Source organism: Mustela nigripes, chromosome 5 (assembly GCF_022355385.1).
Source record: "Mustela nigripes isolate SB6536 chromosome 5, MUSNIG.SB6536, whole genome shotgun sequence".
NCBI lineage: Eukaryota > Metazoa > Chordata > Mammalia > Carnivora > Mustelidae > Mustela > Mustela nigripes.
Genome location: NC_081561.1, coordinates 75,364,684 through 75,390,575, shown reverse-complemented (window position 1 = coordinate 75,390,575; position 25,892 = coordinate 75,364,684). Strand labels below are relative to the sequence as shown.

General features: G+C 40.1%; 1 protein-coding gene across 8 annotated transcripts in view; it reads right to left on the bottom strand.

Annotated features, from left to right (window-relative positions):
- Positions 1-25,892, bottom strand: part of NCOA7 (nuclear receptor coactivator 7) — a 160,333-nt gene that overhangs the window by 60,336 nt on the left and 74,105 nt on the right. For all 8 annotated transcript variants that reach the window (XM_059400659.1, XM_059400657.1, XM_059400655.1 and 5 more), the window contains 2 exons: positions 20,056-20,276; positions 158-237 (listed from right to left, as the gene is read on the bottom strand). In XM_059400659.1, the coding sequence (XP_059256642.1) occupies positions 158-237; positions 20,056-20,276 (301 nt within the window). The remainder of the gene's footprint in view (positions 1-157; positions 238-20,055; positions 20,277-25,892) is intronic.

Below are 25,892 nucleotides of genomic sequence, written 5' to 3'. Positions count from 1 at the left end.
TGGAGGGAAGAGAAATGACTTAGAACAGGTCTTAAAAAGCTTCATTAATTAATGGGCACACAAGAGGAATGCAGCTAAGGGCCAGGATGTGTCGTGGGGAAACATCATGCAAATCCAGTGGTATTAACAAATGTTCACACCTCCTGTTTATACTTACAGTATATTCCATAGTACCGTGGGGCTTCTGAACCACCATCTTCTTCTCTTTTTTATCATGTGTTTTGTTTTGATTGTCATCTGAAGAATAAAATGTATATAAATGAATAATTTCATTTTCAGGGATCGAGGATAGGGTAATCTACAGTACATTAAAACCCACTTTCAAGGGGCCTCTGGGTGGCTCAGCTGGCTGGGAGACTGCCTTCGGCTCAGGTCATGATCCTGGAGTCCCGGGATCGAGTCCCGAGTCAGGCTCCCTGTTCTGTGGAGAGTCTGCTTCTCCCTCTGACCCTCACCCCTCAATGGTCTCCTCTCATTCTCTCTCAAATAAATAAATAAATAAATAAATAAAATAAAATAAAATCTTTAAAAATAAATTAAACCCACTTTCAGGATGTTTGGCTGGCTCAGTTGGTAGAGCATGAGACTCTGCTCTCAGGGTTGAAAGTTCAAGCCCCACAGTGAGTATAGAGATTATTTAAAAATTAAATCTTAAAAAAAAAAACCAAAAAACAAAATACCCATAACACAACAATTTCAAACTGACTGAAAAAAAAAAAAAAAGACACAACTAGAAAAATGGACTACAGGCACAAATAGAACATACTCTTAAAAAAAAATACTATTCATCAATGAACACTTGAATAAATGATTTATGTTAACTATAATCAAATAGTACAAATAACAATGAGGCAATGTTTTATAGTTACTAATGTAATGGTTTAAATGATAATATATAATGATACCATTAAACTAATATACTTATGATATACATGAAGCATCATGTAAATCAATCCCATCCTTTTATTTTTTGTTTTTTCATTATGAAGTATAATTAAAATAACAGTGGATCAACAGTTACTCAATTATTACTCAATGCTCACCATACAATGTTATTACACTATTACTGATTATATTACTTATGTTGTTCTTTTCATTTCCGTGACTTATTTATCTTATACCTGGAAGTTTGTACCTCTTAATCCCTTTCAACTATTTCACCCACCCTCCCTACCTCCCCTCTGGGAACTACTGATTTGTTCTCTGTATTTAAGAGTCTGTTTCATTTGTTTATTTGTTTCTTAAGATTCCACATATAAGTGGAATCATATGGTATTTGTTTTTCTCTGTCTGACTTACTGCACTTAGCATAATACCCTCTAGGTCTATCCATGTTGTCACAAATGGCAAGATTGCATTACTTTTTATGGCTAAGTAATATTATACATACACGTACACACACATACACGCACACACTCTGTATCTCTCTTGCCCTGTATGTGTGTGTGCGTGTGCGTGTGTGTGTGTGTGTGTATGACACAGTCACATCTTTATCCATTCATCTATCAGTGGATACTTGGGCTGCTTCCATATCTTGGCTATTATAAATAGTGCTACAATGTATCTTTTTGACTTAGTGTTTTCATTTTCTTTGAGTAAATACTCAGTAATGGAATTACTGGATCATCTGGTATTTCTACTTTTAATTTCTTTTTTTTTTTTTCAAAGATTTTATTTATTTATTAGAGGTGGGGGGAGAGCGAGGAGCACAGGCAGACAGAATGGCAGGCAGAGGCAGAGGGAGAAGCAGGTTCCCTCCCGAGCAAGGAGCCCGATGTGGGACTCGATCCCAGGACGCTGGGATCATGACCTGAGCCCAAGGCAGCTGCTTAACCCACTGAGCCACCCAGGCGTCCCTCTACTTTTAATTTCTTAAGGAAGCTCCATACTGTTTTCTACAGTGGTTGCACCAATTTACATTCCCAACAAGAGTGCACAAGGATTTCCAGCCCTTTTAGAAAGCAATTTGTCAATATGTACCAACAGCCATAGAAATGTTCATTCTTTGATTCAGTAATCTTTCCCTTAGGGATTTATCCTAAGCAAAAAATCCAAAGAGGAAAACTACCATATATTGTGACATATGATTTGTGCAGTATTAGTTATAATAGTGAAAATCTGGGAAGACCAATATGCCCAACAACATATTGTAAGTTGGGCCACAGACTTTACCGTTTTCATAGGTCAAAATAGGTCAACCTAAGGTTTAGCAGCTGCATTATGATTTAAATTAATTCTCATGGTTAAACACATCCTTATATAATCAGCCCAGATATTGAAAACCAGAGAGACATATTGCAAAGGATAACAATTTAAGTGACAAAGAAATATACAACTGAATTAACGACATGAAAAGATGCTCTAACCTGTACGTGACCAGAAAAATGCAAACTAAAAGCAAACTAAAATGAGGTATCATTTCCCAGCTATTAGCATGGCAAAAATCAGAAAGTTGGATAATTTTAGTGTTGGTGGAGATGTGAACTGCTAGTAGGAATGTAAGCTGGTATAACCATTGCAGCAAATAAAATCTGTACAGCCCTTCCTTACGACTCAGCAATCGGACAGACATCCATCCTCTCCCAGGAGGTATATACTTTATAGATATCAGAAAGTCACTTGCTGGAGGATGTACTGAACAGCCTCATCGGTGGCAGCAGGAAGCTGGAGGGTAAGCAAAATTTAGTAGAAATGCTCTGGAATTCTAGGCAGTAATTAGAAATAACAAGCCAGAAGTATACACTGTCGTGTGTTTACATGAGAGAAAAAGAAGGGGATATACAGAACAATACCATAAGGTATACTTAAAACAGGTATACTTAAAACTTTGTGTGAGGCACACAAAGGAAGTACACATTTTTCAAGGTCACGTCCAAATACAAGTCTATATACCAAACACAGCAGGATGTGTACGGTCGGGAAAGAAATGGGAGGGAGGAATGAGGATACAAGGAAATTAATGAATAAATAACGAGGAGCCCAGCTCGGCCGGTGATGATATGCTATGAACTAAGATTAGCTCTGTGCTCTACATCAGGGGTCCTACAACGTCCCACGTACAGGTGGTACAGGTGGATCAACAAGATCACCACATCCACATGATAAATAGAAGTTTACTGAGAACTGGAAGGTAATACAGCAGCATGAAAGAGTTAATTCATGTGGTACTGATCTGCCTTTTAAATATTTCCTTTATATTAATACTAAAAACCAAGAAAAAAGGAAGAGGTGCTGTCATTAGAGTTCTTTCCAGTCATTTCTATGTTCAACTGGATCCTTTTATAGAACCAAAGAGACTCCGGAAATTCCTCCAGACTAGAAAGAAAGTGACCCCCCTACCCTCAGGTGGCCACATGTAAATTACTTTAGGAGGATGAGACAGAGAGCGTTTTCTTAGAGCTCCAGATCTCTAGATTCTATAGGGAGGGAGAATTTACACAGTCCGATGAAAAACCCAATCATAGTACTTTATGACTCTTACGATCTGGTATTCCATCCTTTTAATATGTCAGCTCTACTCTCTGGCCCACACTCCTACCCTTCTCTTGTCACTACAAACAGCTGTCACTGTAGCTACTCCTGCTTTCAGAACAGACCCTTCCTACCCTTTTGTAAGCGCTTCCCATTTCTAGAACCTATTCTCTTCCCGTCTGTGGCAGCTTCCAGTCCACGCCTGCACATCAACTGTGCATAATTATTTCTGGTCCCAGTGGATCCCTGTTAGCCACCAAACCATGAGTTTCCATACTGCTCAGCTGCAAAAGAAAAACAGGTGCTTGCTGAACCTTTTAGGATAAAGTGAACATGAATACCTGAATTAGTACAAAAATTACTTTTCCTTTGTCACAGGTGGGTAGGCCAGAAAAATGTCAAACATAGTAACATTATAAATAAAGGAGAGGGAAAAAAGCCTTCCCGCCAGAATCTAAGATTTTGAAACTCTGGAGGTAAGGACCATGATGTCTATCCATCTTTGGACGTCTTGTGCCTTAATATGATACCCAGAATGTATGATCGAACGAAGTTCTCAATACAGGTCAATGAACCCGACAAGTTGGATTACTGGCAACATCGTCACTGACAGAACATCGCACCAGGAATATCATATGAACCTATCAAAGCCACAAGCCATTTTTACAATGGACTCAATACAGACAGCAAAGAACTGTCTGATTCCAAGGACCTAATTCAATTGTCTTTTCACAGCGTAACAGCACAAGGCAGGGTGTCTGGGTGGCTCAGTCAGCCTTTGGCCCAGGTCGCAAACTCAGGGACCTCGGATCCAGTTCCGCATCGGGCTCCCTGCTCGGTAGGTTGTCTGCTTCTCCCTCTGCTCCTCACCCTGCGCTCGCTCTCTCTCTGTCTCACATAATCTTTTTCTTTTTGGAACAGCACAGGGTGAAGGTTCATACTGCTTCCTAGGGTTTTTTTGCGGGGGGGGGCTGGTGGTTAAGTTTTAAAGATGGCCAGTGCGTGTGTCCGTAAGTGAAGGCCTGCATACCTCACCTAGACAAGCTCTGCAGCACATAGCCCATGAAGCCCTGGAGAGGTTTCCCACCCTAAGGAGAGCTGAGAAGAGACAGCAGCGGCCTTGGGCAAGGACTACTCGGCCTTGAGGCAGGATGGGGCTCCATCTCCAGGGTTTCTGGGGAGGGCCCGTCACTACCTACAAGGACGGAGGACTCTCCCAGTGTCACGTCCAGCGTCAGCCTCCTCAGACCCTTATATCTACACACATTCAGACCCTCCTCTGCTCAGGAGAACCTGGAGCAAATGATGGAATAGTATTTACTGCTGGAGGGGAGACCTGGCCAGATGTTCCTCAGAAACTATAAGAGCAAAGCAGCTGAACGTCCGGCCTGCCCCGCCTCAGGAAAACAAAAACTCTTCAGAGCCTAGTAAGGAAGAACTTTGACAAAACTGACAAGACCCCTAGAGGAGAGAAATGCAGGCCCCTAGCCCCTCCCGTTTCATTTCTCATAAATTGCAGATGTGGGGCTACCTGCCTGGCCCCCCATCCTGCCTCTTCCCTCCCACCCCAGAGGAGGGCCGGGAGTGTCCCCAACACAAGGCTGCCGGCCCATGCATCTGAGATTCTAGACATGTTTCTTTTCTTTTCTTTCTTTTTTTCTTTCTTTTTCTTAAAAGATTTCATTTATTTATTTGTCAGAGAGAGAAAAAGTTAGAGAGAGCACACACAAGTAGGCAGAGTGTCTGGCAGAGGCAGCAAGAGAAGCAGGCCCCTGCCGAGCAAGGAGCCTGATGGGAAACTCGATTCCAGATCCCAGGACCCCGGGATCACGACCCAGCCTAAGGCAGCGGCCCAACCAACTGAGCCACCCACGTGTCCCTAGACAGAAGTTTCTTTTTTTTTTTTTTTTCCTTTTTTTTTTTTTAGGTTTTTTATTTATTTATTTGACAGAGAGAAATCACAAGTAGGCAGAGAGGCAGGCAGAGAGAGAGGAGGAAGCAGGCTCCCTGCTGAGCAGAGAGCCCGATTCGGGCCTCGATCCCAGGACCCTGAGATCATGACCTGAGCCGAAGGCAGCGGCCTAACCCACTGAGCCACCCAGGCGCCCTAGACAGAAGTTTCTTGAAAGTAGACTCCTCTCTCCCCGAGTACTGGGGCTAAACGCAGTGGGCATTCAGGAGACTGTCCAGGGCCCACAGGGGCGCGAAGGCTGGATGTGAAGCAATCCTTTGCCGCGTGGTCTGTGAAGTCTTGTCGGTGTTACAGCTGCTGCAGGAATGCATTCTTAGAGAACCTGAGGTTTGAGGCCAGACCCTAAGGAAAGCTTAGACGTGGGGAGTGGAGCGAAGGGCGGCTCCGGGGAGTGGGGTGTAGAAGCGGGGAGCACACGTGGAGAGAAGCTACAGGAAGATCATGCTGACCGCGTCACACGCCGCCGCACTGAGGAGGAGAAAGGAACACCTGCAAATGGATCCCCGGAAGGCCACACAGTTCCGGCCGCGAAAAGGGGAAAGATTGCAAGACAGGTGATGTTAACCCTCTCGGTAAAGCAGGGAGAAGGCCTTTGGCTAAAGTGAAACGGGCCACAGACAGGCTTGGGAGCTTAAGGGATTGTGAAATTTGGATGAATTACTAAAGGTTTCAACGACACATGACGACTGCACGCAGCAGGAGGGGTTCCCGGCAGGGGGAGGGGGGCTGAGTGACGGGCCAGGTGTGGAGGAAGCAAACCGCATGCCGCCAGAGCGACCTGGGGGGTGTCAGGCATGCGCGCAGGGCAGCGGCAGGTGAGGAGGCCTGAGACGCTGCAGCGAGGAGAGTGGCCTGACGTCTTCCTGCCCTACTGCTACTCTATTACCGCAAATGTGGTGCCCCGGCATTCAAAATAAACCCAGATTTAGTAGGTTCCAAGTCTGACATGGGTCTCAGTGGGCTAAAATCAGTGTCTGGAGGTCCCAGGGAAAGACTAATGTCCTTGCCTCCTCCAACTCCTACAAGTAGGCTGCTTTTGCTGGCTCAAGGTCCCTTTCTCCACCTGCCCAGCAACACCCAGCAGAGTCCTCCCACGTGCCACTTCTCTAGCTCTTCCTCCCCTTCTGCTGCTCTTTCACTTTTAAGGACCTTTGGGTTTATACCGGGCACCCTGGATAATCCAGGATGCGCCCTTAAATTCAATTGATTAAGGAACCTTAATTCCATCTGTAACTTTAATGCGACTTTGCTGTGTAACCTAACAGGTTTTGGAAATTAGGACACATACCTGCCTACCACAGGTGGAGAACAGGTTTACAAGAAAAGATAAGGGCACCTTTATCAGTTAGTGAAGCATCTGTCTTCGGCTCCGGTCATGATCCCTGGGTCCTGGGATGGAGCCCCACATTGAGCTCCCTGCTCAGCAGAAAGCCTGGTTCCCCCTCTCCCACCCCACCCCCCACCGCTTGTGTTCCCTCTCTCACTGTGTCTCTCTTCTGTCACAGCAAGAATAAATAAACTCTTCAAAAATTAAAAAACAAATTAAAATATAGGAAAAGATAAGAGGCTCAAATCCAAAGAGGGAATTTTCGGGGATTCAAGTAGTGATCTGAGCTGTGAGTGCGCTGGAGAATGGGTAGGGGATGTTAAGGAATGCAGCACTGGCTAGATGTTCTGGTTCTGAGGAAAAAAACACGCAAGAATAAGGCAATACCAATGTCATTCAAACCTGAGCATCTGTCACAGACCACTGGAGATGGGGTGAAGTCAGGACAACAGATATTGTTCCCTACTGTCTTTGAGAACAGAGACTAAAGACAACTGTGAATTCCCTGGATCTTGATTCCATATCTCTGTATAGATACAGGAAAGACAGAAAAGACAGTATGTAGCTTTTTTCCTGCTATCAATTATCTGAATAAGCAGAAACAGAATGAGAAAGTATCAGGGCCACTTCTGTACTCGCCTTACACTTAATCGGTGTGTGGGTGTTCTCTCCTCTTACTCTTCTTGAACAATCCATTCTCCCCCTTCCTTCCGTCTCTATTATAAGACCATCTAAATGGGGTACATGAGCTGACAGCATAGGACCCTCAAGAACTTGTCTAAAGAGGGAGGACAGTTTTCCATGGCATCCAAATGAGATGAATTTGTAGAGGCAAAAACTGTCTCTTGTCTCTCCAGATCCTTCTATGAAAGGGGCACCCTGACTGACAAGCAGAAGAATCTACTTCCAATGACTGGCATATCCCTATCCTAGGAACTGATGAATTTGGCTGTGACAGTTTGATGATATTAACCATAAAATCAAGTCATATGCCATCTCCCTTATGTCACTAAACATTTTTCTTTTTTTTTTTTTTTAAGATTTTATTTATTTGTCAGAGAGAGAGAGAGAGAGAGCGAGAGCGAGCACAGGCAGACAGAGTGGAAGGCAGAGGCAGAGGGAGAAGCAGGCTCCCCGCGGAGCAAGGAGCCCGATGTGGGACTCGATCCCAGGACGCTGGGATCATGACCTGAGCCGAAGGCAGCTGCTTAACCAACTGAGCCACCCAGGCGTCCCACTAAACATTTTTCTGATCACAGTTTGGTTTGGGGGTCAAAATGAGCTGAGTTCAAATAGCAAACCTGATAAATTCTCACAGCTGTGCAACATTAACCAAGTTATTTGAAATCTTTGTGCCTCTGCTTCCTTGTCTATAAGAGCATTCTCATAATGTTGTTCAAAAGATTAAATGAGATGACAAGCACAGTGTTTCCCTCAGAGCCTGGCACAGAGTAAGTGCTTAACAAAGGCTAGTATTAATAATAATGCAGTCAATGCAACTTAATAGGAATCTGAACAGGGTAGGGTATGAAAAGAATTCTAAACCTTAAGCCAAAAGATTTCATTCCCAAACACGGGAGTGGCAGAACATTAATAGATGATTATGAATTGTTTAAAAGAGAAAAACCCAATCTAATCACTTGGATTCAATGCTAAAGAAGCCTTCAATGAATTAAACAGCCATTATATTAAAAAAAAATTAAAAACATAACACTAGTTAGAAAACTAAAAATAGGAGTGAGCTTCCCTTAACACAAAGAACTTTTAGTTATTCTTTGATATGCATTAAAAATATGCTCCTGAGGGGTGCCTGGGTGCTCAGTGGGTTAAACCTCTGCCTTCAGGGCATGATCCCAGGCTCCTCTGCTCAGCAGGGAGCCTGCTTCCTCCTCTCTCTCTCTCTGCCTCTCTGCCTATTTGTGATCTCTGCCTGTCAAATAAATAAATAAAATCTTAAAAAAAAAAAAAGCTCCTGAAAAAACAATAGAACCCTAAAAGCTGTATATTAAAAGTAATTTGCCTGTGAGAAGGGAAGCTGAACGACCTTGAGAAATCACTTCCTCGTCTGTACTGTCCTGTTCCTTGCTAAACACAGCACCAGTGAGGCCCCACCCCCACCTCAACTTTCTAGAAGAAAGATTCGAGGGTCTGCAGCAGCAGAAATACCCCCAGGCATTGCAGGACCTCCATCCCATTCTTCTTTTGTCAAGTTGTTCTGTGGGAGACACAGGCCTAAGAGCAATTCCAGCAAAGCTCTAAGGCTTCTGGACGTAACATCTCCCACTCTGCTCAACTCTTAACACAGAGGCTAACCTAAGATGATACAGGACTAAACCACAAGAATTTAAGGTCATAAAAATAAACTTTGTCATGGAGATAAAAGCAGCAACACTGCAAAGACAACAGAGACCGGCAGGTTGGAACTCCCAAGGCTGAAGAGGGAATCTCTGCCACTCTTTGGCACTTCGAGACGAGACAACGCCCACACCTGCCTCGAATGTGTACCCACCTGTTCACCAACGGTCTCTTTAGAAATCAAGCAAAGCTTTCCAAGGTATACCTGAGGCAACAGAGAGGAGCTCTTATATCAGACACTGAAAGCAAATATTAAAACACCAATATAAATACAAGAATTCCTACTACCATGGTTTATACTCAACTGTGTTTTGGAATCCCTAGTCAAAGGAAAAGATAAAAGAGTTTTAAAAGAGAGATAAAAGAGATCACATTTTGATTATTCACAGATGAATTGTCTACCTAAAGAACCAACATCTTAAAATATCCAGAAAATCATGAAATTGTTCAGTAAGGTGCCTAGATATGAGTCTTTTATATTTGTTATAGAAATGTATTACAAAGGGGCGCCTGGGTGGCTCAGTGGGTTAAGCCGCTGCCTTCGGCTCAGGTCATGATCTCAGGGTCCTGGGATCGAGTCCCACATCGGGCTCTCTGCTCAGCAGGGAGCCTGTTTCCCTCTCTCTCTCTGCCTGCCTCTCTGCCTACTTGTGATTTCTCTCTGTCAAATAAATAAATAAATAAAATCTTTAAAAAAAAAAAGAAATGTATTACAAAGAGTACCAGGCATAATAGTAAGAAACAAGAAAATGCCTAGGAATAAATAGAATGAGACAATGACAAGATATATATGTATATATGTAAAGAAATTTTAAAAGGTTTAGTAAAGTTGATGTAAATGGAAGCTTGAATAAAGGGAGGTATATATAATGTTCCTAAATTGGAAACCTCATTCTTGTAAATATTTCACTTTCTCTTCAAATTAATGTTTAAGATAAATGCAATTCAAATAAAAAGAATTTTTTTGGAGAAGGCAAACATGTCAAATTGATCATCATATTTCTTTGGAAGCATAAATAGATCATAAGAGTATCCAAAATTATTTTTAAAAGAAAAATGACAGTAGGAATCCTGTACTGATGTTAAAACGAATGATTATAAAGCCATAGCAATTAAAAAATGAAGTATAAAAAATCAGGTCTATATTGAAGGAATTTAATGGAATACAAAAATGCTTTTATAAACTAGTGAGAAAAGGCTAGCCTTTCCCATAAATGTCATGTAACTTCATCTTTGAGGGGGAGGTTTTGGCATCAGACAGACTGAATGACAGTACTGGTCTGCCCCAGCTCACTGTATAATTAAGTAACTTTACTTAATCAAAGACAGTTTCCCAGCATGTAACATGGGAACACAGGTGTGTCTGGCTGGTTCAGTCAACAGAGCATAAGACTCTTGATCTCAGGGTCCTGAGTTCAAGCCCCACATGTTGGGCGTGGAGCCTACCTAAATAAAAAAAAAAATTAAAAGTAGATAAATGGGGATACCAACTGGACTCCCACCGAGTCACTGTAAGGATTACATAAGGCAATTTGATTAAGGTAGAGCACTGCACAATGTGTGCAACAAGGACTCAGGAAACCTTAAGGATTACTATTAAATGAGGTTGGGTGAACACTGGTTAAGATCTGGAGAAAAATCCAGACCACTCTTCAATCAATGCAGACAGATTAAAGATTTAATAGTTAAAAATATGAAGTAAGAAATGTTCTTGAAGAAAAATACAGGATTCGTATTTGCTTAAAGAAATATGTTCTCTATCAGCGATACACACTTCTGAAATTACTGGCCTCACTCTGTCAAGAGCGCAATGAAAATATTAAATATTATTATTAGGTATCCTAAGGGTAACTTCTGGAACACCTGAATCATAAGCTGTTACAAGAAAAATTTTTAAAAGGTATGCCATGAGGAATCTTCACCTCTTGAGGATGGAGAGGGCAGGGGTGTGAGGAAGAAAGAGTACACTAAATATGAACTCCATGTTTTCTCCTCTGTTGACACAAAGGGAAATGCCATGCAGATGTTGTTTTCCTTCCTTTAAGCATGCCACATGACCAACGTGAGTGGAGTCACAGTCACGCTGATGTACAATCTAGAATGCAAGAAGGGTGGGGGAGTTGTTTATGGTGAAAATCTTTACCTCAGAGCCTAGTAGTGCCCCCAGCAGGAAGCTGGCCCTCAAGTACTTGTAGAATGGGTCAACTAACCTCTCGCTCGGTATGGAAGCAAACAGAGTACTTCAGTTATTGAGTCAGCTTCTGACACACCAGCCATAAAACCCGTCAGTGTGTTGACTGTAACTACATATGTGACTAGGTCAAGCCCAAGGAGAAATTTCAACCTTATCGTCATTCACATTCTAGTTCAGGGGAAATGGAAACTCCATGTATAACCAAGTTTTTGTCTTTACTAAGAAACCAGAAGACCTAAACTTTTATTCAACTTTTGGCTTCTTTTTCCCTGAGAGCTTACGTGGGGGAAGCAGAACAATGTAAAGTGGCATTGTTAGGACTTTTGTGCCAGAGCTGGGCTCAAATCCCTGCTTTATACCGATCCACAGCGGGACCTCTGGTTAAGTTACTCAGCTTCCAGATTTTCTCGTCTATTTAATAGGCTCCTACCACCTGCATTAGATCATAATTACTAGTAAATTAAATAATGAAATAAAGCATTTAACCTACAGGAGTCACTCATCTAAAATAGGCTCTTTCGGGGCGCCTGGGTGGCTCAGTGGGTTAAAGCCTCTGCCTTCGGCTCAGGTCACGATCCCAGGGTCCTGGGATCGAGCCCCGCATTGGGCTCTTTGCTCAGCAGGGAGCCTGCTTCCTCCCCTCTCTCTCTGTCTGCCTCTCTGCCTACTTGTAATCTCTGTCTGTCAAATAAAATAAATAAAATCTTAAAAAAAAAATAAAATAGGCTCTTTCATCTGAAAACTCAAGGTAGTTTTTTTTAAATAAATGGATCAAAAACTTAGTTGGGTAAATTTAAAATTTAGAAGAGAGTAAGAACTATAAAGACCAATTCTGTACAAATACAAACTATAAATGGTCATGAAAAATACCGCTGAACAAGAGAAGAAAATACAAAATCACCCATGTTACTCCATTCGGAAAGAATCCATGTTTACATTCTGGTGACCGTCATGCCAGCAGTTCTCCATCTCCCTTTTTGTAGGTATACAGAAGAGTTATTTTTTCAACAAAAATGGAATAATTATCTATATACTATTGCCAACCTGCTTTCCTACCATAACAGTATTTTGTGAAAATTTCCCAGTGTTTTTCTTTTTTTTCTCAAAGATTTTACTTATTTATTTGACAGAGATCGCAAGTAGGCAGAGAGGCAGGCAGAAAGAGAAAGGCGGAAGCAGGCTCCCCGAAATCATGACCTGAGCCAAAGGCAGAGGCTTTAACCCACTGAGCCACCTAGGTGCCCCTCCCACAGTGTTTTTCTACATCATTTAAAAATAGCACACAGTTTTCCATCTTATGTCATTTATGTTATTTTTATTTTCCCACTATTTAAAACAATGCAATGAAGAAGATGTGGTATATTTATATAACAGAATATTATTGGGCCATAAAAAAGGAAATCTTGCTATTTGCAACAACACGGATGGAACTAGAGAGTATAATGCTAAATGGAATAAATCAGACAGAGAAAGACAAATGCCATGATTTCACTCATATGTGGAATTTAAGAAACAAAACAAGTGAGCAAAGGGGGAAAAACAGACAGTAGAGGACTGGGGGGGTGAGTTAAATAGGGGATGCTGATGAAAGAGTGCACTTGTGTTGAGCACCGGCTAATGTATGGAACTGTTCAACTACTTTACTGTACACCTGAAACTAATGAACGCTTCATGTTAACTGGTATCAAAATAAAAACTTAGGGATAAACAAATAAACGTAGGAACAAAATAAATAATAAACAATGAAATGATAGTCACTGTATTTAAATCTTCTGGTATGCTCATGACTGGTTTCTTAGGGTGAATTTCTACAAAAGTACTGTTGGGTCAAAAGGTATGGAAAAGGTAAGTAGGTCTCTTGATAATAATGGTTACTGCCTTCTAGAAAGATCCCACTATCAACGTATTGGAGCGTTTTTTCCTTTGTCCTTTCCCCAGGTCATTCCTAATTTAATGTCTCAAAACCGCTTAAGCTGAAAAATCACTAACAATATTTATGTGATCTCTGGTCCTTGTTTCAGCCCAAATTCAATCTGGGTCTTACTCGTACAACGAGATTTTTCCCAATACAAATGTGATATGACAGATTCATTAGGGAACAGTATTTGGACTAAACAGATCAATTATAATAGGACTAGATTCAGATCTAGCTCTAAGACAACAGGTTTTAAAACACAGCTGTTTGGTTCAGAGACTGTACTTTTTGCTTCAACAATGACAAGAATGCATTACAATGTACTCCATTTATGGGAGCGCTGGCATTGGAAAAGGAAGAGGAAGGAATGTCCCTTGATCACTGTCAAGTTACCAGGGGCTGGAGGACTGGGGGGTAGATGTTGGCTAAAGAGTCCAAACTTCAGGGTGCCTGGGCACCCGGGTGGCTCAGTGGGTTAAAGCCTCTGCCTTCTGCTCAGGTCATGATCCCAAGATCCTGGGATCAAGCCCTGCATCCGGTTCTCTGCTCAGCAGGGAGCCTGCTTCCCCTTCTCTCTCTCTGCCTGCTCTGCCTGCTTGTGATTTCTCTGTCAAATAAATAAATAAATCTTAAAAAAAAAAAAGAGTCCAAACTTCCAGTTCTAAGATGAGGAAGTTTTGAGGACCTAACGTACAGCATGGTGGTCACAGTTAATAATACTATATTAAATACCTGAAAGTTGCTAAGAAGTAGATCTTAAATGTTCTCACTACAAAAAAGAAATGGTAATTATGTGCCTGATGGAGGTGTTAGCTAAAGCTATGGCAGTAATCATTTTTCAATATATACATGTATCAACATGCAGTCTACCTTAAACTTAGACAATGTTATCGCAGTTATAGCTCAATAAAGCTAAAAAAAAAAAAAGAGGACAGCTTTTTGTATTCATGCTTTTTAAATTTTTAAAAATTTTAATATTCATGCTCTTAACCATATTTGCAATGGTTATGTATTTTTAATTTTATGTTTAATTAGTTACAATGCTCATCACCAATTTTTTCATAAAATAACTTTTTCATTTTTGAGGATTAGATTTTTGATGGGTGTCTCAGGAAAAAATGTCTCTCCCACTCAGTAACTTTGTTTAGGAAAGGTATGACATAAATGGGATATTTCCTGAGACTAACTATGTGGGAGAATATCCTGTTTCTTTGACCTTGAGAAACAACTTTTACTCCACAACTCTGAAGATTTCATTCTTTTGGTGTTCATCGCTGTAAAGTCTGTGCCTGACTCTCTTCTTTGTTCTTCTGTACCTTAAATTTTTAAAAAGTTTTTATTTATTTATTTGACAGAGAGAGAGAGAGAAAGCAACAGAGGCAGAGGGAGAAGCAGACTCCCCACTGAGTAGAGAGTCAGATGTGGAACTCAATCCGGGGACCCTGGGATCATGACCTGAGCTGAAGGTAGATACTTAACTGACTGAGCCACCCAGGTGCCCCTGTACCTACCATTCTTTTTAAAAAGATTGTTTTTACCATTTATCCATAACCTATAAACATTTGCTATAGCTTCTCTACATGCTGAGTCTTCCCCCCTCATTCTGCCCAAATATGGTAAGCTCTTTTGATTTCCAAAGTCAGGTATGAAAGCATTCTTCTTATGCTGTGTTTAATTACTACATCTCTTCACCAAGAACACCTTTGATTCTCAGACCCCTCACTCATGCCTCCCATATCTGTCATCTTCTCTCTTATCACTTGCATTCCTTCCTTAACCCTGTGCATTCCGGGGGTACCTGTCAGGTCTGTCTTGTGCACCACCTAGGTTTTCACAGCATGAAACATTAAACATTAATCGGAGTTCCTTGATGGCCCCAAGAAGCACAGGTCCCATTATTTCCATCCTAATAATACCACTTTATTTTATACCCAAATCCCTCAAGTCTCTATATTCTGCCTGATTTAAAAAACATTAATTTGGGGTGACTCAGTCAGTTGAGCACCTCACTCTTCATTTCAGCTCAGGTCACAATCTCAGGGTCATGGAACTGAGCCCACATTCGGTTCAGAGGTCAGGGGCGAGTCTGCTTAAGATTCTTCCATTGCCCTTCTCCCCACCCCCCCATCACTGGCACGTGTTCTCTCTCAAATAAGTAAATCTTAAGGCAAACAAACAAAAAACCCACACCCACAGTAATTTGGTTCTTGATATCCTCTTTCCACATTAAAGTCCATTTTAATCCTGTATTCTGTGATTCTGTGAGCTCTAAAGCACCAGAATGACCACTACCTGTGAGGAGAAGGCATTGTGATTCTATGTTGTGGTTTGACCTACTTTTATGTTTGGCGATTCATTTATGATAACAACTTAACTTTGGCTTTCTGAACTTCTTAAGTGAAAAAGAGAAATGACAGATAAGAAATCTTCACACATGTGGAAGTGTGGTTAAAACAACTCTATGAAAAAGTAAGTATCCATGTAAGGAAAAGTGTCATGGTTGCATTGTGGAAAATAATTCATCGACTGGTAACTTTCATGTTGCGGCAAAACCCCAAAATATTTAAAAAGGACAAGTAGAGAACTTCATTTATTATTTTATTCTTATTAAGTTTCTTTTGAATTTAGGAGGAAAAGCCATGATTTGAAATGATTATAATAGAGACATACAGATTCATTATTGAAAGCTAAATTCATTCTCTATCCTACAGAGGTTTTCTCTCTAAATAAATCTTTGATTGTGATAATCACAAAACTGGCTACACTCTTACTTAAGTGTTTTCTGCTTGAGAAAATAACCTCCCAATTCTCTTAAAATGTCTACTTCACTATCAGGATTTTTAGTATTAATCTTTTATGCTAAAACACTACAAAATCATAATAATATATTTTATTCCAATTTAGGCTTGTCTCCCTCGTTTATAAAATTTCTCCATCTTTTTCAAATCTTGTACCTGCATACCTGTGTTTCAGTTAAAGAACTTTCCTACGAGACATTACCCATTTTGTAAAATTCCCCTTCCCATCTCCACTTCGACAAAAGGAAGGATGTGTGTTATTCTAAATTAAGGAATAATTTATTCTTTTATTGTGAAAGAATTTTTGATATAATTCATGCTGTTAAATATATTTGGACACTGTAATATTGATGAGACAAAAGATACATATGTACACATTCCAACATAACTGTGTCAATTTAATAACTTAATAGCTAATTTTGAAAAATATACTGAGATACACTATTACCAAACAATTCCTTAAGAGTTCACATAAATAAACACAAGTTTAAAAGACTCCTATGTATCAGTAACAGTGCAAGCATGGAAGAGTTGCCTTCACATATTCTAGAAATTTTTGTGGGTGGGGGGAAAGTCTGGAGATGTTTACTGTGTGCCAGGTGCTACATTAGGTGTTGGATCTAGATTTATCTGATGCCATCTGCCTCCTTGTAATTACTTCACTTCCATTCTCCCACTCCATTCTCTCAGAAACAAAACATTTTTAGCATCTGCACCATTTTGTTACAATGGGGCAAGTAAAGCGATTCGATCTTTCTGTAACATCTTTTATAGATATCTAACCATTGTGTTTGTCTAAATCTTAAGAGATAGCAATGAACTGCTACCAGAGGCCTACAAGAGGTACAGATAAATCTAATTCAACAAGTAAAAATGTTATTTTGTTCCTTAGATTAGGTAGATGTTGGTGATGCGGAAAGAGATACCCACAGAAAGTTACTATGTTCCCCCTTATTGATTATGGAACTTGACATGTGTTAAATGTTCTTTTTGCAAGCCCCTTGGGTTTACTCTGTTATTCATTTTTCTGTATTTTTTGATTAACATTAAAAATAATGGTAAATATTTAATATATTAAAAAAATGAAGAAAGCAAAACTCCCTTGCAATTTCTGTACTCTGAGAAAATGGTTATCAACATATTGTCACAGGTTCTTCTAGTCTGTTTTTCTATATTCATTATCATTTGTCATCCATTAACTTTTTGTTTTTGACTCTGTACAGGTCCCTGTTTCTTCTCTTACATGTGTGGATTTATGTCATACCTTTAAGTAGCAATTTCTAGGCCTCTCACCTGAAATGTAGGTCCCTTTAGACAAATCCACTTGGTACCTCAAAAACATCTCCAAACACAAACACACTGAACTCTTTTTTCCTTCTTGAGTTTTCCAGTTTATCAATTCTTAACTCTGTTCATTTTGTCCCTCACACCCTAGAATGGTCATCAAATACTGCTGAATTTTATGAGGAAAATCTCTTCGTCAGGTGCCTTTCTCCTCTTCCCCACTCTCCAACCAGCATTACCTGACTTCAAGCTGATTTCTACCCAATGTCCTCAGATTTATCATTGTAAAACACAGAGTTAATGCAATTCCCCCAAAGCGCCCCACTGACTCCAGGAAAGTCCAAATCCTTAACGTGGCTGATGAGAACCTCCCATTTTAGTGTCTCTTCTCAGACTAGAGCCACCAAAAGCACTAGAAATGGGATTACTCTTGATTTGAGGCCTACTGCCCCACCTAGTGGTATGGAACAACACCCAGGATGGGACTCAGGGGACTACACCAGGTCAGATCAACCAAGCCTGTCCACAGGGGTCCAAACCAATTATCATTGCCATTCTTGAGAGATGAAAATCTATGATGGCATCTCTACTTACCATGACCAAAGGAAATCAGACTAATTCTGACCTATATCCTTCCAGAATTTTCATGAAACTCAAGCTTACTGAAACAGTATTCATTCACCTATGTATTAATTCATGCCCTTGATGCACATTTAAAGAACACCCGTAACTCAAATAGTACTCCAAGCTAATGATACAGATCCATGTGATGACAGCCCCAAAACAGGAAAGCAGATAAATAAATCCATAATGACAACACAGAAGGAGAGCCTAAGCTAGCCACGGGCAGGGTGGGCGTCCTATAAGAAATGATGACTGAGCTGATTTTGAAGTCAAGTTAGACTTGGATAGGTAAAGGCCAGAGTGAAGGGTGTTGTTTCGGTTTCAAAGCATTACACATGCAACAGAGGGCTGCACATGAAAAAACTATCCTAACACAGCATCTACAGTAAGCACAGCATCCTGACTAAAAGAAACCTTGGTCAACAGGACCCTACCAGCGTCTTCCAGGGAAATCCTACAGAGCAAATGTCTCTACTTCAAAATACTCACTAAGCAACAGCATATACAATAAGGGTGAAAAAAAGGTAGTATTTTAAGCTGCACAACTCTTCAAAACCACACGTTTCCAAAACTCCAATGTGCACAACTCATATGTAAAAGAAGATGAGAAACGGGATTTTCCTTAATCCTCTTCCTCTTTTTGCAAAGAAGGGATAATACTCAACACTTGAAATTTCAAGGGAAGTCTATTAACAACACTCACACAGAAGTTTTTTCAGTAGGTGACAGTTACAGCTTTTTATAAAATTCTAAGTGGCTTGAGACTGAAAGCAACGGCTAAGCTCTGTACTACACGATATAATTACATTATCATGCATACATGATATAACCCCAAATGGACCACTACAAACCACACACCCGCCACAGCAGATACCTCACCTGCCTTCTGCTGGAGCAGTGCCTGCAAAGTCACCCTGATCAGCCCCCCAGAGGCAGCCCATTTTATCTCTGATAAGCACTGCTCAAAAGTTCTATTAAACATGGAGACACGATCTGTCTTCCAGGAACTCTGGCTGGCATTAGCTATGACCAAATGTGGGACCCCCAGGAGAATCTGCTACAAAAGCCCATATCACATACTGTCCTGCAGTCTGTTCTCAGAGACCCTGTCTTGTCTCTTAGCCTAGCAATCTTAGTACACAGTACCCAGCGTGCCACAGCAAGGTCTGACTCCCACTTCCTGTTCCTTGCACTCTCCTCTGCACACACCCCAGCCCTGCATGTGATAGGAGCAGTCGGTGTGACATGGGTCCCTGAAGAGCAGGGCTATCGCCTCCACCATGATAGCTACGCCACTTCTGTTAATATGGTTTCCAGCACAGGGAATATTCTGAGAAACTATAATATTGCACACTTATTTCAAAATTTCCCTTAACTGGGGTGCCTGGCTGGCTCAGTTGGTGGAGCATGTGACTCCTAATCTTGAGGCTGAGAGTCCCACACTGGGTCTAGAGATTCCTTAAAAAAAAAAAAAAAAATCAATCCCTTAACTAAAACTCCCAAGTCGTGGTTTTTTTTTTTTTTTTTTTTTTAACTGATGGCCGTTAGGACTTGTCTCTGCCATTTACTATTGCCCAGCTGATGCCAAACAGTTCAGACATTTCTAGCAACATATTTACAGAGAAGTCTATATACATCAAGAAAAATATTTCTCAAACAGGGAAGGTGACTGGATAGATATTTATTAGCACACACTAGGTGCTGGATCCTGGAAACACAAAGTCTAATGAAACATGCCGAACTATGTCCCTCTTATCCCTCTATACAAGACTATGTATGTAAAACAAAGGTATGTGGTATATCATAGCTCTCAATAAGCTGCTGCTATTATTATAATGATGAGCAGTTATAAAATTAACAGTCTTTTAAGAATTATTAGTTGTTTTTGTTTTGGGGATTTTTTTTAGAGAGAGAGAAGGGAGGCGGGAACAAAAGGAGTGAGTGGGAGAGAGAATCTGAAGCAGCCTCCAAGCCCTACACAGCCCAATGTGGACTTGATCTCACAACCCTAAGATCATGACCTGGGCCGAAATCAAGAGTCACACACTTGACGGACTGAGGCGCCTCTATGATAGACTTTTAAAACAAAAATACATCACTGCCACCAATACTCACCAGTACTATAATATCTCTTTAGTTCTGTACGCCTGATCTCCTTTAACTGATTATTTTTTCTCTTTTTTTTTTCATCAGTAATATATTCCTCTTCTACAGCAATGTTGGCCTTGTCTTGTTCTAAAATGACTGCTTTAGCATCCTCTTTTCCAGTATGGGTCCTCGTAGCAACGGCGGAGGCTGTCTCTGCATTTTGTTTGGCTTGCTTTTTCTTTTTCAATCTAGGAAGGAGGGGGAGAAAAAAAGGAAAAACATTGGAGAAATGCTTTTCTAGGAGGAATTACATTAGTTTCATGCTGTTGGGCTTTCAGAAACTAATTAACTGATACGGAACACACTTTCTTTATATTACTGTCAATCACATTTTCCTGCTAATTTTTTCTTTTCTATCACTTAAAAATTCTTACATGGAAACCAGTAGCATTTCCTCCACTTTACATCCTCAATACTTAATGTCTCAGAAAATTATCAAGAAAAAGTCCTCTGGGCCCAAGGAAAGACTAGATTCTTCTACAGACTATTAAATGTTGAACATTCTCTTAATCAAAATATATGGCTGCCTCGTTTGCAGTGTTACATCAAAAAGCAAACAAACAAACAAACAAACAAAAACAAAACAAAACAAAAAAAACAGAGAGAGAGAGAGTTTCCTGTTTTCAATGGGCAAACACATTTGTAAAAATAAATCCTTTATAAATGATTCACACACTGAGTTATATAAAAGTCTGGCAAGCTGGTTCAGGTCTAAGCAATTCTTTTCCTTTATACATATCACAGTAGTACTAAAGGAAGAGCTGTAACCCCAAGACAAAATGCCATAATGACACTATATGAAGTGATCATTATGATTACTAATGTACCAGCTGACTGATAAATTAGTTAAAATATCTCATGTTTTTAATTCCTCACTCCTAAGTCAAAGATATGAAGTTTACTATACTTTGCTGAAATCCAATAACTCAAGATATTTTCCATTTGATGTCTCCCTCTAATTGATATGTCACTCTGTACTTACCAGCCCTTCTGAAGAATGCCTTCACCTTACCAGAACATAAAGAACCAGGGTCTTGGCCTCTAGCATATGTGACAGTCTGCTCCTACATAATTATTTTAAATTAGGACTCTTTGGGCTCACGTGGTCTCTTACACATATGTGTCTAGTTCCTTTGCTCTCTTGAGCATCTATCTACACAATTTGATGTTGGGCAAGGATAAGGAAATGTTCTGGGAGAAAAATGAGATACCTACAGGATAATAAAGGGACTAACTGGTTTGCTTTGTGACATTGCATAAACCCATTTAACAATTTGGACAGGTCCCTTGCTTAAATAAGAAACCCTTATTCAACAGGGTCTTTTACTAACATCAATTGAGATAATCTACGTCAACATATAACACGAACAGAAACAGAAATAATAAAATATCCCTTCATATGACAAAAATCATATAATGACATGAGAACTAAGGATACACGACACATTCAGCTTTGGAAATAAGGTGTCATATTCTAACAAAATATTTCAACGAGGCTATCATTCATTGAACACTTAGCAGCCAAGCTCCTAGATTTTCATTAGCTAATAAACAAGTATATGACCTACGAGAAAGGACAGCTAGACACAAACCACAGATGAATATACTCCCCATCTCTCAGTTTAGCTATCTTTTTATGCTTACTCATTAAAAAACAAAACCAAACCAAACTGGGGATTCCTAAAAAGGACTTCTATTCAACGGACATGTTTTTATTTTCTAACCTCAGATTTTAAACTATTTATTATTATTATTATTATTATTATTATTCATTATTTCTGGTAAGAATGGGTGGCTCCATGTTGAGTCGGTTAAGGTTTTTAATAAAACAACTTCTCTCTTGATCAAGATTACTATGTGACGCTGAATTAGTATGCAGTAACCTAGAAATATACAGAAACCAGGACTTCACTTAGGGAGACCTATCAAAGAGCTGACCCCTGTGTCCAAAAAGCTGGGTATGGCTGGTCTGATCTTCTCAAAAACATGCTTGAGATGAACACTTTCAAAAATTGTTCCTTCTAGGAAGAGAGAAAAGAGGAGTCAAAAAATAATTCTATGCAGCCTGAAATATACTGCTTCTTCCTCTTCAGGATTTTTCCACTTTAATTTGATTTAAATGTCCTCATTTCACGGTCCCCGTGATAATTAAACTCACTCAGATCTAGGGCACATGTTTTGATGAACAGTAGCACTGTCTAGGGACATCTCATAAAGACTGATTTTCACACAAGGAAATAACAAAATGGGATACGTTGTTTCATTCATTTGACCCTGTTCGGCACAGACCGTTTCTCTCAACACTCACAGCCAAAAGTAGTTGTTTTTTCAAAAAAAAAAAAAAAAAAGGCTAGAAAATAGCAATACCAAACTTGTTTAACAGAAAACAGAATCCAATGTAATACCTCACTAATTTTACAATCAGCTACATCTTTTCATTTGACTAGAGTTCTCATGAGAATTTGTCACTCTGGAGTTTATCAACATGACCAAAACATTCTGATCTTATTATGTGAGTTTGGGAAGCCCACTGTAAAACCCTTCCTTTAAAGCAGAGAATGCATTTTTAAGGCCTTGTCTAAGAAGGAATAACTGCCATCTGATGTATGTGGTATATTTATTCTTCTTCAAATGTTCCCATTTAAGCCTTTTCTGTTTTTCTGCAAGTCAGTATCTATCATGGTAAGACATTCTCAGAAAAGGGTTTTGTTATCACCAAATTAAGGTAAACTGAAAAAAAAAGGTTACACAAGAAAATAAACCAAGTTTTTTTTAATGACTCCAAAAAAATACTTAGCAAATCATGTTCGGCGGATGAGTTACTGTAAACAATGAGACATATTTATATTTGATAGCTGCAAATACGAGTCCAAAACCCCCTTTATTTTGTTATGCTGCATTTATCTTTCTTTAAAAGAAATCATAATTACATAAAACAAGTTTTTTTTTTTTTTTTTTTTTAAAGATTTATCTACTTATTTGACAGCCAGAATTCACAAGTAGGCAGAGAGGCAGGCAGAGAGGGGGGACGGGAAGCCAACTCTGCTGAGCAGAGAGCCCGGTGCAGGGCTTGATCCCAGGACCCTGGGATTATGACCTGAGCCAAAGGCAGAGGGTTAACCCACTGAGCCACCCAGGTGCCCCTTAAAACAAGTTTTATTATTCAATCTCCTCCCACTACTCTAACCAAGCCCTAAAGGTTCTGTTTCCTAAATCCTTCCCTCTCAAATTCACCTTCTCTTTTGATCTCTGCTGCACCCAGTGAATCATTTCAGGTTTTCATCATCTCTCTGGACTACTTTTTACAAGATAATTATTCTTTATTTTATTATGAAATTCATGTGTTCATATTAAAAAATATTGAGAATGCAGAAAGGTAAAAAGCATAGAACTTATATCAAATGAAATGCTAACACTAAGAAGTAGTCATGGTTTGGGAGAGAGACCAGGAAAGCCAGAAGGTTGGGGAAATCACAGACCTTCCCCAAGCGCAGAAGGAGGAGGCAGAGCTGCTTATTCGTCCCTTCCCTACCATAAAGGAGTGTTAAAGGACTGATTCTGTAATCTCTTGGCTTTTTTTAATTGAAATTTTAAAATTAAAAATAGCACCCAACCCAGAGTTAGCAGACTGAAGGAAAAAAACAAGGTGATTCTGCTAAAGAAAACATTCTTAGTGGCTGAATGAAAACTTTTTTCTTCTGAAGCTTTTTCCTTTCCTAAAGGAAATAAAGTTCACTGGCAACAATCAGAGCCAGGGCCTTGAGCAAGTTCCTTGCTTTGTCTCTGCAGAGGTCTCTTTTGCTCCTTCCAACATCCAAGGAAATGAAGCACAGAAAGGCTGTGAGCACTGGAGTGAGAGCTCCTTGAGGGCAGGGATTCATCTAGGTTTTGTTAAAATGCCATACGTACACATGTACTCAGGAAGGATTTCTGGAATGCAAGAACAAATGAATGAGCAGATGACCAGGGCTCTGTTGTGATCTGGCTGAGATCTGCACTTGTAGCCAGGGCTCTCCTACAAAGATGACATTTTACCATCTTCTTAATTAGGAGCATGTGTCAAAAAGAAACATCTTCTTAATTAGATACTTGACTTAAAAAGAAAATATATTTGCCACATATAATCTAAAATGTAATGAACTATAGACTTCTTTAATTAATATTAAATTAGTAGTTCTAGATGACTCTTTCCCTAATTCCACAATTTGAGGTCCATGTGTTTCTGTATGTAATAAATACACAGACATAAATATCTAGCACAGCACTGCCCAATATGGTCATGTTAGCCAGCCACTTGCAGTTATGAAATTTAATTAAAATGAAATAGAAGTTGAAAATTCAGTTCTTCAATTCCAAGAGCCACATTTCAAAAGCTTAACAGACTTATGGGCTAGGGGTCACCCTAGTGGGTGACAAACCTAGAGAACACTTCTTTCATCCCGGAAAGTGTTGGATAGTACTGACTTAGAGCTACTGATTCAATAGTTAGCCCTATTAGAAAGAGACTAGAGGGAAGGGTAAAGATAGAAATCACTGACTACTTTAACTTATGTAGTTAATGCACAGACTATGTCTACAAGGGTATACACATGTATACCCTTGTAGACATAGTCTGTGCATTAACTACATAAGCTAGTGGCAAGAGGGAAAGACAGAATAAGAAAATTGACTTTTCATTGCGTTCTCCTTTGTGCCTTTTGAATTTTACACCACATATAAATATTAGCTAGTCCGAAAAATATTTTTTAAGTTATTGGTCTATGAAGTCTCTTCCCTACCATAATAATTTAACACATATTGCCAAATTTTAAAGATCAAGTTTTGCTCTTTAAAAAAGATTATTGAGGGGGGGTGCTGGGTGGCTCAGTGGGTTAAAGCCTCTGCCTTCGGCTCAGGACATGGTTTCAGGGTCCTGGGATAGAGCCCCGCAACAGGCTATCTGCTCGGCGGGGAGCCTGCTTCCTCCTCTCTCTCTCTCTGCCTGCTTGTGATCTCGTTCTGTCACATAATTAAATAAATAATCTTTCTAATAAATGAATGAATGAATGAAAAAAGATTATTGAGGGGCACCTGGGTGGCTCAGTGGGCTGAAGCCTCTGCCTTCTGCTCGGTCATGGTCCCGGGGTCCTGGGATTGAGCCCCGAGTCAGGCTCTCTGCTGAGTTGGGGGCCTGCTTCCCTTCCTCTCTCTCTGCCTGCCTCTCTGCCTGCTTGTGATCTCTGTCTGTCACATAAATAAATAAAATATTTAAAAATAAATAAATAAAAATAAAAAATAAAAAAGATTATTGTCTGGGGTTCCTGAATGGCTCAGTAGGTTAAATATCTGCCTTCAGCTCAGGTCATCATCCCAGGGTCCTGGGATTAAGCTTCGCATCAGACTCCTTGCTTGCTGAGGAGCCTGCCTCTCTCTCTCCCCCCTTGCTCATGCTCTCTCTTGCTATCTCACTTTCTCTAATAAATAAATAAAATATTTTTTAAAAAAGATTATTATCAGAATTTTGAAAGAGCTTTCTTCTAACAGAAACTACTCTTGAGTTGACTAATGAACCAGACACCACGCTGTGTACTATACAAATATTATCCCTCCTTGACAAAAGCCCAGGTAGGCAATCTTCTCTTCCTATTACAGATAAGGAAAGCTGAGAAAAATTAGGGCATTTTCCCAAAGTCAAGGCATGTTGAGAGAGCAAAAGGCAAGGTGAGCACAAACCGTAAAGTTAACAACCCCCCCCCCAACCCTCATACCCCTGGCCCCAGGCGGGATACATGTGACATTCCTCAGGCACTCCTAGCTGCTCTAGA